At 35.2% G+C, this 14,201-nt stretch overlaps 1 protein-coding gene across 3 annotated transcripts in view; it reads left to right on the forward strand.

The window, feature by feature from the left end:
* UCHL3 (ubiquitin C-terminal hydrolase L3) overlaps window positions 1–14,201 on the forward strand; it is a 42,427-nt gene that overhangs the window by 9,927 nt on the left and 18,299 nt on the right. For all 3 annotated transcript variants that reach the window (XM_059839154.1, XM_059839155.1, XM_059839153.1), the window contains exons 3-6: window positions 532–660; window positions 3,765–3,921; window positions 4,182–4,267; window positions 5,329–5,376. In XM_059839154.1, the coding sequence (XP_059695137.1) occupies window positions 532–660; window positions 3,765–3,921; window positions 4,182–4,267; window positions 5,329–5,376 (420 nt within the window). The remainder of the gene's footprint in view (window positions 1–531; window positions 661–3,764; window positions 3,922–4,181; window positions 4,268–5,328; window positions 5,377–14,201) is intronic.

A 14,201-nucleotide genomic window follows, 5' to 3' on the forward strand; every position in this document is an offset into this window, starting at 1 on the left:
CTAAAGTGTGTATCTTGTGTGGTTTTGCTCCTAACGTCTTTTTACTTGTAGGAGCTCCAATATGAGCTCTGATGCCAGGTATTCTGAAGTCATGGAGTCAGATAATACCATATGGAGTCAAATAATCCCATAAGTTTGTTCATATGTGCTCTGACTGGCTCTGATGATTTCTAGTTAACGTGAATATTCAGTAAAAATAGATTCACAAAATCTTGTGTTTTGTGACAGAACACTTTTTAAATGGTTGAAATGTTTTGATGCTTCACTAAATAGTGCTGGGAGTGTTTCCACTTCCCTTCCATAAAGACTATTTAAATACATAAAAGATGGGGGTTTTGTGTGTGTTTGTGTGTGATGTATTCAGCCTTATTTATTTAAACTTGTATCTATCTCCTTTATTCTCCTAAATTTTAGAAAGTGTGGGTTGTTTTAATGTATTTCACATTGTGGATACTCTGTTATGCTTCTGAAAAGATAGGTGTTTGAGTGTACTTGTTTAATATTATGCTTTTTTTTTTTTTTCTTTTCCAGTTCCTGAAACAGTTGGGTATACATCCTGACTGGCAATTTGTAGATGTTTATGGTATGGAACCAGAACTGCTTAGCATGGTGCCAAGACCTGTATGTGCAGTACTACTTCTCTTTCCAATAACAGAGAAGGTAAATGTTTACTTAATAATCAGTTAATTGCTTTTGTCATAAGTGAAATGGGAATGAAAGTTTGAATCTTGTACTTTACTGTCATATTAGAATCAAAATGAGACTCAAGCTTGATTCAAGAGACTTCTTCATTAAAAATAACACAAAAAATGCTTCTTTCAGAACCTTTTTTTGATAACCTTGCATGTATATTTCTGATTTCTTTTCAAATCAGAATGGGAAAAGCTAATGTAGAAGCACAGAGAAACATGCTTCACACTTTTCTGTTACAGGCAATTTAAGGTATTTATATAGTAAGCACTGTAAAATGGCTCAATTTGCTAATTTTAGCAGAAAGCTCCAATAGCATAAGGAAAATAAGAAATAAGGTGTAGGACAGTATGAAACTCTTTTTTGAGTTTTTGTGCTGTTGCACTGACAGTCCTTCAGACTTCAATCCACTTTCAGTTTGGTCATCAGTATTGATGTGGCTTTTGCTTCTTGGACAGATGGGACATACTGTTAAGATAAAAGACAATTTCCCCTCCATCTTTCACTCTGTTGGACTTTGGTTAAATCTTCAATGTGCTTATTTTGTATCATCACATGCTTTTACGTAGTGTGATTCATATGGATCTTTCAATTTATAACAGTATTACATGATTGTGATAAGGGCAGCCGAAAAGGTTGAAGTGAATCTGTCCAAAATCCATTCTTTTAATGTCTCAAAAAGAATATGTAGCTCATAAGGACAAATCGCTTAGCTATTGAAACTTAACTTCAAACCACTAGTTGTTTAAATAGACAGGAGTGACAGGTCAGTCTTCCTACACATTATATCCTGTAAACCTCTCTATTTTCAGTTTCTCCACAACAGCTATGCAGGCAGTACTTTTCAAGGTTGATTTCAGCCACCTTGATAGTTTTGACCTTAATCAAACTTTCAACTCACCTGTCCTCAGGAAATGTCCTTTCTGTCACCTTTGAGGCATTGTTTTCTGTGTGCTGTCATTTCTGTCAGGCTGTTTGAAGTACAGGTCTGACTGTCACTTTTCTTTTGACTCCCTGCTTGTGCAAACCTTTTTTTGGATCATGCTATGGGAGCATTATCCCGTACGAAAGAGCCTTGCTCTTGTTCCAGAAAGTGTATCTGATTTCATCCTAAAGAAACATATGACAAACAAAACCAGAGAAACAACATTTGCTCTGTTGCATCAATCAGTCAAATCTGAGCACCAGCCAAGTGTTCAGCATGTTAATCCTTCTGAAACATCAGGGACACAAGTGTTTCTATCAACTGTTTAGCCTGGCTGTGAGAACAGTGAATGTTTCATGGGAGGTCCCAATGTTCTGAAGCTTTTGTTGGTCACTGTGAACTCCACAAGACCCTTGAGCATTATTTTGTATTTCTAGAGTAGTTTTTCCCTCCTCAGTCTTCCTTTCAAAATGGCCTGTAAAATTACTCTTTTATTTAATTTATCATTTAATTGTTTCTTGGCTGTGTCTACATTTATGAAAGTGCCTATTAGTTTTGCTGCCTTTGTAAACACTTTTCTCACATGTCTGTCTGTTCATGTCTGTCTGTCTGGAAGTTCACTGGTTTTGTGGTTCCTGTATATCAGTTTCCTAGAACTTGCTTTTAGGGCAAGCTACTTTTGTTAGCATTCAGATAATTTTAGGATTTTTGTACACTTTAAAGGTCAATGCTTTCTTAGTCTGCATAGTATGTTGTAGACAAAGTAAATATTGTGAGTGTTGGCATTTTGGGCCTAATGAATGAATAGATCCAAATGAATCTAAATTATGGGATATAACTTAGGTTAGGAAGAATCTGTTGAGATGATCGGTTCTATCCCTTGCTCAAAATTGTATTTTTGGTATTCTCAGCACTTATATATTTATTTTTTCTGTGGTTTTTATTTTAGTTGGGAGGGAATGAATGGCAGCTGTATTGTTCACCTCTCTAGTCTGAATTTTTTGTCTGATTAAACGCTATGAAATTTTTATCTCAAGGCTATTTTTTGTTAGCTTGTAGATAAACCAGATTTAAATGGTTTATAATGCTCTTGCGATTAGTTAGCCTATTCAGAACATGGAGGCACCTACAAATTGTGGAATATGATGCTGGAAGTTTTTTGCTTTTGCTTGTCACTGACAGTACAGACAGCCCAAGGGAAATTTCTCAGGAGTTTGCAGGAAGAGTTCCTTGGTAACATTCTGCATTCTAACTTCAGTTTCATCATACTTGTATAAAAAGCCCATCTACTTCAGAATTCTTTTTTTTTTTTTTTTATGTCTGCAAAAGTAGTAAAAGAGGCAAAGGAGGAAACATTAACTGGAACATTTGTGGATTTATTTATTTCTTTTTCTGTCTGAAATTAAAATTTAACAAAAGGATAAACAAAAACCTCAAACAAATTCAGTCAAAAAAACCCCATAACAACACCCTCCCCCCAAAAGAACCAACAAATCACAGACAGCGACAAAAAAAAAAAAGCACAAAACTGACACACTATTGCACAGTATAACAGTTTTTAGTCAAATATGATCTTTATAAAACAAGTATTTCAGATTGTTCAGTCAAAGCAAATTCTCTTTTTGCTACAGAAAATAAAAGTTTGCTTTATGAATGTTGTTTCAAAAGGGCCTGTTTTGATGACTTGGGTGTTATATAGATCCTGTCTTAAATTCCTGGGAAAAATGAAATGTAACAGTGGAATATTTAAAGAATGCTTCATGATGATTAATCACGTGAAGTATTATGGGTTTCTTTATAGCACTTTCACACTTCTGTCCTTAAAAAGCCCTTAAAGCCATTAAAGTTGCATTGAAGAGAGATGGTGACATGAGCTCAGATCAAGGAAATATTTTGAAAATTTTTAAAGCTGTGTTAGATAAGACATATTCAAAACAGTGTTTCAAGTGTGAAGGCACTGGGTTAAGAAACAGTATAGAGCAGTTCAGGTAAGTTTACATATACTTGTTGGACCATATGTGTTAAACATTTCAAATGGCAGTATTAATTAGCTGTTGTATTTTATAAATTGTTTTGTCTTGAATGATGTAGATATTCATACTATTTGTTGAATAACTGTAACTATTTGTGTGTTTAACTTTCCTTCTAGTATGAAACCTTCAGAACAGAAGAAGAAGAGAGGATAAAAGCTAAGGGACAAGATGTCAAATCATCAGTGTATTTCATGAAGCAGACCATTAACAATGCTTGTGGGACAATTGGGCTAATTCATGCTATTGCAAACAACAGAGATAAAATGAACTTTGGTAAGATTTTTTTTCTTTTCCCTTTTTTTCCTCAGCTGTGGGAAGCCATGGAGGGAAGGGAATGTTTTGTACTATTTTCTCTGAATATGACCATTCATAAAGGCTGAAGGAGTGCATTTTTACCTATAATTACAAAATTATTATTTTATACTAATTTATGAACTAAAGCACTTGAAACATTGCAAAGTGCAGTCTGTAAGCTGTGAATGAAGTTGGAATTAAAACATGACACTAATTATGTCTTTTTAAATTTTTTTAAGAAACTAATTCTTCACTGAAAAAGTTCCTAGAAGATTCATTATCTATGACTCCTGAAGAGAGGGCCAAATACCTAGAAACTTACGAAGTTAGTATCATGTGTTTTTACTTTTATTTAAAATGTTGTAAGAATTACTTGCATGAGCAGGTACTGTCCCTGGGGATTGACTCAGTGAAGCTGCTAAACAAATTTGATTTTACAGTGAGCTTGTGATCAGACAGTTGCTACAAAGGAAACTCTGCATTGGTATTTTAGAGTATTCCTGCCTGCCCATAGCTCAGTCAGCAGAACGGATTTTGTCCATGTTCTCATCCATATTAATTCCCTGGCTTAGTTTAAAATTACTTTGAAATACATGAGAAATGTGTGCATAATCTTTTCGTTTTATGGGTTCAGGATATAGTTTAATGGTCAATTTAAGCTGACCTGGGGCTATTGCTGAAAGGATAGTCCTTTTGCTGCCTCTTAATTTGTGCCTTCTGGTCATATCTCCATGCTTTTAGCAGTTGAGGCACACAAAGAGCTGATTTGGCTGAAATATGATCTCCTTCCCCTACCATCCTAAACCATGAGATGAGCTAGCTGATAATGTGGTTAGCCACATATTAGTGCTGTTTGAAAGGATGTGGCAGAAACATCTGGCCAGTGGTGGATGGAGAACAGTGCTGTTGCTCCTGATGGTAATGATGGTCCTCTCTCTAAATTAAAACCTTGATGATTTTTAAATCAGAGCATATTGTGAAGCCCTCAGGAATATGAGTGTTAACATGTGGCTAAAGGAAGTACCAACAAACAGCAGAGATTTATGACATTTTCTATGGAAATTTTGGACACAAAATGTCTGATCGGATCTTCTATCTAAATTAATTTTTCTGCTCAAAATGATAGCTAAAAAAAGCATTTTCTGTGTGCAAAAGTGCCATTACAAACTCTTAGATATTTGACTTGAATTGACTGTTATGAAACTGAAAGAGTGGTCTTCTGATCCTTGGAGGTGGAGATTATTTATTTATTAACTTTCTTATTTATTATAAACTCTGAACAAAAATAGTTAGCTCTATGTAATTGATAAAATGAAGGCAAGAATGGTTCTTACAACACTGAAAGTCTCTCATTTAATGTCTGATTTAAATATATTTTAATTTTAGGCTATTCGTGTCACTCATGAATCCAGTGCCCATGAAGGTCAGACTGAGGTATCCATTTTTTAAAAAAGCCTTTGTTTATATCTAATTTGAGTTGAATATAATTGATGTGAAAGCAATCACATGTTAAAGGTTTACAGTGAAATTGAGATTATTGCTTGGTTTTCAGAATTGTGTCATTAGTCCAAAATTAAGTGTCATTGCTGCAGGGGAAACCAAATTTGAAGCCTGGGGGCTTTTTGTTTTTCTGTTTGTTTATTTGTGGATTTTGGTGGTGGGGATTGTTTGCATTAGGTTTTTTAGCTCTTATATAATGTGAAAGATCTTTCTAAGCTTCATTTCACAGTACAACAGACAGAAACTTGAGGTTTTCTGGTTGCACGTTTGTAGGTAAGACTGTAAGATTCATAGTAACCATATGAGTGTATAGAACGTTTGGTGAGAGTTCGGAAAGTTATAATTCAGGAAAAGAAATAGTCCAATAGTTGGTTTGCAGGTGTGTGTGTGTGCTGTTTGTATACAATACAAATTCAGATAAATTCTCATTCATACATACATTTATAAGCATTTATGCCCCAACAGATTATGTGTGATATGGAAAAAATAACCTAGTAACTGACAAAAGAACCCTGAAATAACCATAAACTTGAACATTCAACATTTTTCTGCTTCAATCATGCTAAGTCAGTTTTCCATCTTTCTCGTTCAGGTTTCAGTATCTGTTTGACAAAAAAAAAAAAAAAAAATTATATTGTTGCTAGCATTGCTTTGTTTGACAAAAAGAGAAACACTTCTGTGTTTGGCTGTGGCTCCAATGACTCATCTGTTCTCTCTTTTTGAAGTGCAGTAGGTAATTTTTAAAATTTTTTTATTTTTTTGTGCAATGTCTTCTATACAATGTAGGAGAAAGCAAAGCAATCCTTTCTGCTCCCTCTTGCCCTGTCTGGAAATGGAAATGATGAGCATTGGTTTAACTATTTCTGTTACAGATACTCAACTTCCTTTGTAGTATTTTATTTAAAAAAACACACCACTCTCTCTTGTCTTGTTCCCTAAATTAGCCAAGGTTCTATATTTCAAGAAGAAGCATCAGAACAAATTTGGTTTTTTTTCCTTTTCTAAGTAAGAGACTCAAAAATATGGTCTGGTTTTTTTTTTTTTTTTCTTTTTCAAATGAATTCATTTCTAGATATTCTTGGCCAGCTCAGAAAGAGTGATTATCCCAACAAGTTGCTGAAGACTGAATCTTTTCCTAAGCTCCTTGTGAAAGAGAAACTTCTTTAGTTATTTTGATGTACTGTAAGGTTCATGTAGGGAACGATCTGTCTCTGCATTCTTCTGGCAGATATTATGGACTGAGAAAGAAAATACAAGGGCTGCTTGTTTTGAGAGTCTTCATGAAAATTCAGGAAGCACCTAAGTGACGATAGAATCTCCTAATAATGGACAGTTAACTTCTTGAACTTCCGCTAATTAATTTGTTTCCTGATCAAGATACCACAATACAAAGATTAATAATTGCATGGAAAGATGAAGACTTCTTTTCATAATAAAAAATTACAAGATTGTCTTAGCAACCATGCCTAAACACAGCTATTGAATAGCTAGTTTCCTTGCCAATTATTTATTATTCCATTTTGTATAACTATCTGTAAGTAATTCAATATGGATATTCCTTAGACTAGTGAAATAACTTTTTCCTGTCTTTTTGTTTCCAAAGTTGAAATAGTACAAAGACTGAATACATTTTCCAGGATCATTTTTTCAGAATAGTTCTCATCCATCAACCAAGGAGGGAAAAAACAAACAAGTTTTGTTACTGGAACATCAAGTTGTCTGGAAATCCTGTCCTACCAGATGGTAGTTAAACAAGGCAGCAAGGCCTCCCCGTTCATTGATATCTAAGGACTTGCTTTACTTTAAAGTAAAATTGTTTTTAAGTGAAACAAAATATGAAACATGAATATGCTGAGAAGTGTTACTGAGAGAAAAAGTGAGTTAATCTCTTCTTCCTTCCCTGGTACATTTTAAATGTCACTATGTACTCTCCATGTAGGGGTTGAAGGGACTGATAAACAGCATTATCTTGTGGGGGCTGAAGTTACCATATGGAGGTCATAGGAGGTTGTTGACTTGTCCTGTGGGGTAGGTTGAGGATTTCTAGCACCTTTTGGGAAAGAAAGAAGAGAATCCTATTCCTCCTGCATATCCATTACTTGTTGGGATTACTTTCCTGAGAATTTAAAGTTCCTTTAAGAGCACTGGAAAGGAACAAGGCTGCCTTCCTATGGCTGAGGTTTTTGACCTCCATGCACCGCCTCCACTGTCCAAATAGTCAAGGCATGTTCCATAGTAATCTTTCTTTGAGTAAAGTGGCTTATTTAGTTGCTTAATGATAGTAAGTGCAGAATAGTTAGTGCTTAGTTAGTGAACAAAAGCACTTTCTAGGTCTTTACAGATCTTTTCTAGGTCTCTTACGGGTTTAAAGATTGAGAAAACATGCAGGCCTACTTTTTCTTAGGGTGATTAACTTGGCTTGTGTTCTACAAGAGAAAAGCCTGCTCTATGAGTAGTTCTGTCCCTTAGCTAGGTATTGCATGCTATTGTCCACTCACATTTTTAGAAAGTCTTGCTAAAACTTATCTGTGTTAGACAGGGTAACTTCCAAAAGTGGGATGGATAGCAGTCAATTCCACTGATTTGTTTAGGAAGGAAGGATGTTTCCTTCCACCATAAAAAACACACTATGATATGATCAAGATAAAGTTAAATTTTCTGGAATCATGAGCTGCAGAAGGTTAAAAACAGCACAGAGTACAGACAGGTTCTCTTCTGATAATACTGTTTGTTGGGTTTGGGTTTTTTTTCCCTAGTTTCTGATGTTTCAGACACATGTGGATTCAATCTTTAATACTTCTGAGTAAAGTCTTTATTTGTTGATTGCCCTTGACAGTCTTGCTCTGTCTTCACAGACTTTTTTTATAATCTCAGTGACTACTTAGTTTTTATAGTATGCTAATGCATTTTCTGCTTTTTTCTGTTTCATGTACATAAAATGTGCTCAAAATAAAGCAAGTCTAGCTAGAAATAAAAATCAGAAGTAATAGCATAAAGCAGTGCTGTCTTCTTAATATCTGTGTATTTTGTCATCCTGTCTGGTGGTTAGGATTTGTTTCTGTTTTAGTATCATCTGTAATCAGATTTTTTTTTTCTCCTAAATTTTCTATGTTTTAAAGAGCTCTTCCCAGGGGGAAAATACCCCCACACTTGGCAAGATATTACTTGTAATGGGCTTCTAGATTCCAGATGATGACTGCTGGAATTTACAGTGATCAGTTTGCTTGTGGGATGTATCATTATTGTGGGATCTATTTGGCTGAACATGAGGATGAATTCTAAGCAAGTGGATTGAAGCTGAAAACTATAGAATGTTCTGCCTTGATGGGTGCTTTAACAGGCTTCCCAAGTTTGATAGCTGTGATTAATTTGCTTAGTTAAAAAAAAAACAACCACTTCTCTTAAAAATCAAAGAGATTTTTTTCCTTCAAGGAGATTAAACTTTCAAGAACTGTTAAGCAGTTTTCATTTTGATAATTCATTTCAATTGTGCTAATTAAAAGAGTTGTAAATTTGCACTTAATCTTTCAGGCCAGGTTTTGGACCAGGTTCTGTTAATACTTCTGGGTTTTGTGGCTCCATGTCTCACTTTATTGCTACAATAAATAGCTAATGCAGTCTTATGGGTACTTTTTATGGATACTTCTGTGTAAATAATGTAGGTCTGTTTAAAATTATTTTGGTAGCAAGTAGTAAGGTCTGGGAATGGTTCCACAGAAGAAGTGTCTTGTTGGCTTCAAGGGTGGTTTGATTCTTGTTGTCTGTTCAAGTACCATGAGGGCAATTAATGTAAGATTCCTGGAACAGTATTTCTTTTGAAGTTTTTGATGATGGAGCTTACACCTTCTTAAATGACAGGTATTTCATATCCAAAGCTCCCAAAAAAAAAAAAGAGATCTAGGTCTTTACCTTAAAGCTTCATAGATCCAGTACTCTTTTCTGTGTGACAGCTCCTGAACTGGAGCTATTGTTGAGAATAGAATAGGTGCCAGATACTCAAGATCCTCTTTATTCTTCCGTGAGTCTTCTGCTGAGCGTACACTTCTATTTACAATAGAAGGTGTCTTAGGATGTGGAAAATAGAACCTGTTTCTTTGCACAACTGTACATGCTTTTAAGCTGATTCTTATTTTATTGCTTTCTGCTGAGCCATCTTTGAGTTTTCCCTATTGTTTTGCATTTGGGGGTTTTTCCCTTGTTGTTCTTCTGATGCCTCCTTGAGCAGTTCATAAGCTTTGAAACCCTGTACTGCCACACACCTTAACATTTCTGAAACCCTCTTACAAAAAACAAAACCACCCTCTCCTTTGAAAAACCACAACCCTTCAAAAATACTAAAATGACAGTTTGTGGATCTGCATTAGCTGTCTAATCAACAGTTCAATTACAACTAAGCAGATCAATTACAACTAAGTTATAGCAATATTTGAGGGAGGAAAAGTACCAATTTATAGCAGTGATCAGGATGAGGTTCATCCTTACTTTCGAAACAACTGTAGTAACTATTTGCAAGTAACAGAGCAGAAAACCTATAGGGAACATTTTCTTGAAAACAGGAAAACGTGTTATTAAATGAGAGCAACTTCCAGGTCTAGAGTCCTTTGCAGAGTAAATAAATTTTGAAATTGGAGTTGGGGAAGAAACTTATTTTGTATCCTATGCATTTCCATTAATAATTCCATTAATACTGTAAAGTTACTATATAGCTGCCTGGGAGCAGGAGAGGAGGAAATGCAAAGGTACACTTTGTATAGAAATAAGCCAGTAGAAATTGTTTAGCTCAATTAAACAATTGCATGCTCCAGGGAAGTTATTCCAGATATAAAATAATATCTGATTCTTGAAATAATTTACCTTTTTAATATGTGAATATAATGTGATTAGAAGATACTTTTGTTCTGCTCTCATATTACTGGCATCTGTATCCAGTACTTTTGCAACTGTGCTTCATTACAGCTCAATACTACAGTAAGGAAAATGGCAAGCTATGCCACCGAAATCTTTTAAAAATATTAATTGGGCTTTTAGGCAAGGAATTAGAACCAGAGAATAATTTGTATTCAATTCCTGCATTTTCAAGGCTTTGACATGCTTAACTCTTGTTCAAGTGCTATTTTGGTAAAGTATCTGAAGTTTTATCCAGCTGTGTGTATTTGTGGCTGTTAAAAATCATTCTGGATTGGCAAGTTTCCTACAGTATCTTCATGGGCTTCCTAAATAGCTTCCTGAAACAGCTGATCCTGTAGCCTTGCAGGAGCTAATGCTGGCCCAGAGGGGTTACAGGCACACTCCTGGAAAGAGAGTGTGTCTGTAAAAAGTTTCTGAAAAAGTTTAACAGACTAGACTTAAATCAGCTTTGATCAGCTTGTGGACAGCAAATACTCAAATTATTGTGCAGTTAAGTAATTGGCAGGCTGTTGGTGTAACATCAAGGTATCACTAACTTCCTTCAATGGCTTTCCATATCACTTTTGATGTAAAGTACAAGTGATGGAGTGGACTTCTTGTTATGTCGTGAGGTCCTTGTGGCATATGGTACCATTTTTGTGATGGAGGTAAAATTTTTTTTGGACAGGGGAGTTTTGGCAATGTTTATCTGTCACTGCTTAGCAGAATGTGATCTATAGTCTTTGGGAAGTTTACTTGTTTAAGTGTTACTACAGCTTGGCTCAAATTGATGTTTCAATCAAGCAAATAAACACATTATATAGCCACTTGAAACACCTATGCTGGATATTGGTTAGAGAGTAGTAAGAACTGTGTTGGGTATTGGCTAGAGAGTAATAAGAGCTTTTGATTTTGTTCATGACCTAAACTCTTAGGAGAAAATTAAGAGCTCTTACATTCAGGTATTTTCTTTCCTCTTCCTTTGAGGCTGATGAGAATGTCCATCTAAACAAAGTTTAACCTACAGTGTTTAAGATTAGTTGTTAAGAAGAGGAAGATAGAAGAAAACAGAACTGCAGAATAAAATATATCAACTATTAAGGGAGGTCACAGAAAACACTGCCTTTGTTCTGTAACTCCTCCTATTTGGGTTATTTTAGTACACTTTGTACATCTATTTCCCAACTGACAGCTTTGGCTACTAGAACTGTATGTTCTAGTGAAATGAGGCTCAGACTTGAATGGACTGAGGTGCAGCATCTGAGCTGCTACTTCAAATGGAAACAACATTCTCGCACCTCATTAGACCCTTATCAAAAATATTGATAAAAAAATCAGCTTTTGAAAATCAAAACTGGTGTTTATACCGAGAGAGTCAAAAATCACAAAAAAGAACATGTCTCAGATGTTCACAAAAAGCTGAAATACTGGCACACATCAGTGTGTTTATTTAGATACTCTTTTGTTCACAAATATGATCAGGAATATTTTTAATATGGATTGAAGTTGGCAGCCTCTAAAAACACTACCACAGCTTGATCTCTTCTTTAACTCAAAACATAACTGCAAACTGTAGTCTGTAAACTTGTTTCATGTGCCTGGAGAACTATAATCTTGCTTGGAATGCACAAAGTTAGACTTTGATCACAGTAACAGTCGTTAACATTGGCAAGAGCTAAGTAGAATCAATGCACTCTGTTCCCAACTGCTATAAAACTTGAACTTTCAAAGATCTCTGGTTCCCTGGGGCATTACAATTTATTGTTAGAGAAGAAACATAAAGAGCTTCCCTTTTGCTCCTGCCAAGAGCATATGGTGGGATTTTTTTCTTAAATCACCCATATTCCTTGATGTTTCTTCTGAATAATCCATAGTCTTCTAAAGAAACATTTGCATCTTGAGGGAATATAAAATCAACGATGGAACTGTTTCATACATGATTTTTAGCCTAGCATTAGAGAGCAAGCATATAATCTCTCCTGTAAAGGTGGTGAAGTTGCCTAAAAATTTTAGCTATGGCTTTTTTTCCTTTACAGTCTACAAAGTAAAAGTGTAAAAAAGAGCTTACTAGAATCATGTGAACTGTTTTAGAAATTGTGCTTGGTTAGTCTGTGACTCATTGCATTGCCCTGTTATCTAACGTGTTAGTGTTTGAGACATGCTTTAATCTGATTTCTATACTGAGCAAATTGCTAAAAAAAAGGTATTAATGCAGTAGAATTGTTATTCTGGATCCAATGCTTAACCATAAAATCTGCATGAAGGAATTCTGCTCCTAGGATGAAACATAACTATAGAGGATATTCGCACCCATAAATCCACCCATGGATTTAAATAACAAGTTTATAAGAAATAAATAACACAAGTGAAAATATGTTTCTACAGTTTTGCATCCAACATCTCTACAAATCAACTGCCATAAGTTTATTTGGGTTTTTTTTAATTTTGTTTGTTTTTTTGCATCTCTCCAATCCATAATGCTTCCTGTGCTGTTCTTGCACTATCTGTAAGAGAGAGCAAGAAGCAGGGTATAGCCAAGTGTGACAGGTGATGGCTGAGTTCACAGTCAGCCTCTTGCTCTTAGGCAGAAGAGAAAATTATTTGGCTCTCTCCCCTTTTTTTTTTTTTTTTTCCTTTATCAAACCACTAATTTGGAAGGAGAAAATGAAAAGAATTTGCAATTCTTAAGAGTTGCAAAATTTTACCAATATGGCTGAAGCTAGACAGTGGGCTAAAACCACTCAGAGAAATGATGTTGCATCAACTGACTTTGCTCAAGAAAGCACTCCAAAAATACAGTATTTGGTGTGCAACAATGCTGTTCAGTTTATTTCAGAAAAAACTATTTGAAAAAAAAATCTAGTTAATTTAGCTTTTGCAGAGCTCCCTAACCTTTGAAATGTTCTTCTTTTTTTTTTGTGATTGCACTTTTTTTTGATCACAGAAGTCACCATTGTGATAATCTAGCTTGACTTTTGCCTAACATAGACCATAGAACTTTAAGTCTTCAGGGAGAGATAAATTACCACTAATTTTGGAAAGGTTTTTTTTGGGGTGCTCTAATCTCACCATTTTTCTTGTCTTTACCCGTATGTCTAGCAAAATAATACTCTTGGGATATTGTCCATTCTTAATCATGGGTTAAACTTACATGGAGAATACTGTAAATATTTTTTTACCGGCTGCAGAAGGACTAACTAAAATGACTGGCACAGATGTTGATCTGCTAGCAGATGTAGCCCAGTTTGGTCTGTAATCTCAGTCTCAGTAATATTGATGTTGATAATTGTAATGTTGGCAAAATTAGTAGATCTGTGAGGACTGGAGTTTATGAACCTTAACTTCCTAAGAATTTGCTTGTTGATCAGGTTTTTATTGCACGTGAGGAATATCTAGTTTGGAACAAGCTTTTCTTGCAATCAAAATACACACAATGTCTCTAGTTCATGTGAATTCTGTGGTGTAATGCTGGAGATGAGCTCATAAAGCATCTTCTGCCTCTGTGGAATTCTTCCTTTGTCAGACTCCTTTCCTCTGTCTGGCTGCTTGTCTTTCTATAAAAACTTGAAGGAACTTAATGTCTCTCAAGGTTTCACCACCACCACCACCAACATCGGCTTGAAATGCTGTTGAGAAATTTAAAACCCTTGTGAAGGAAAGAGGAGGAAGAGGGTTTCTTCAGACAGTGGGATACATAGATTTAATATGCATGTAAAAAACCCAGTAATGGTAATGACTAAGGAAGAAGAACACTTAGTTTTAACTGTAATACAGACCCTTTAAAATATTGTATTTAATTCAGTTATGAGCGGTTATTTAAGAAAAACAAAGCTTCAGAAGGTGGTGGGGAGAAGTGATTGATAGATACTAAG

The sequence above is a fragment of the Haemorhous mexicanus genome, chromosome 2 (genome assembly GCF_027477595.1).
Source record: "Haemorhous mexicanus isolate bHaeMex1 chromosome 2, bHaeMex1.pri, whole genome shotgun sequence".
Lineage (NCBI taxonomy): Eukaryota > Metazoa > Chordata > Aves > Passeriformes > Fringillidae > Haemorhous > Haemorhous mexicanus.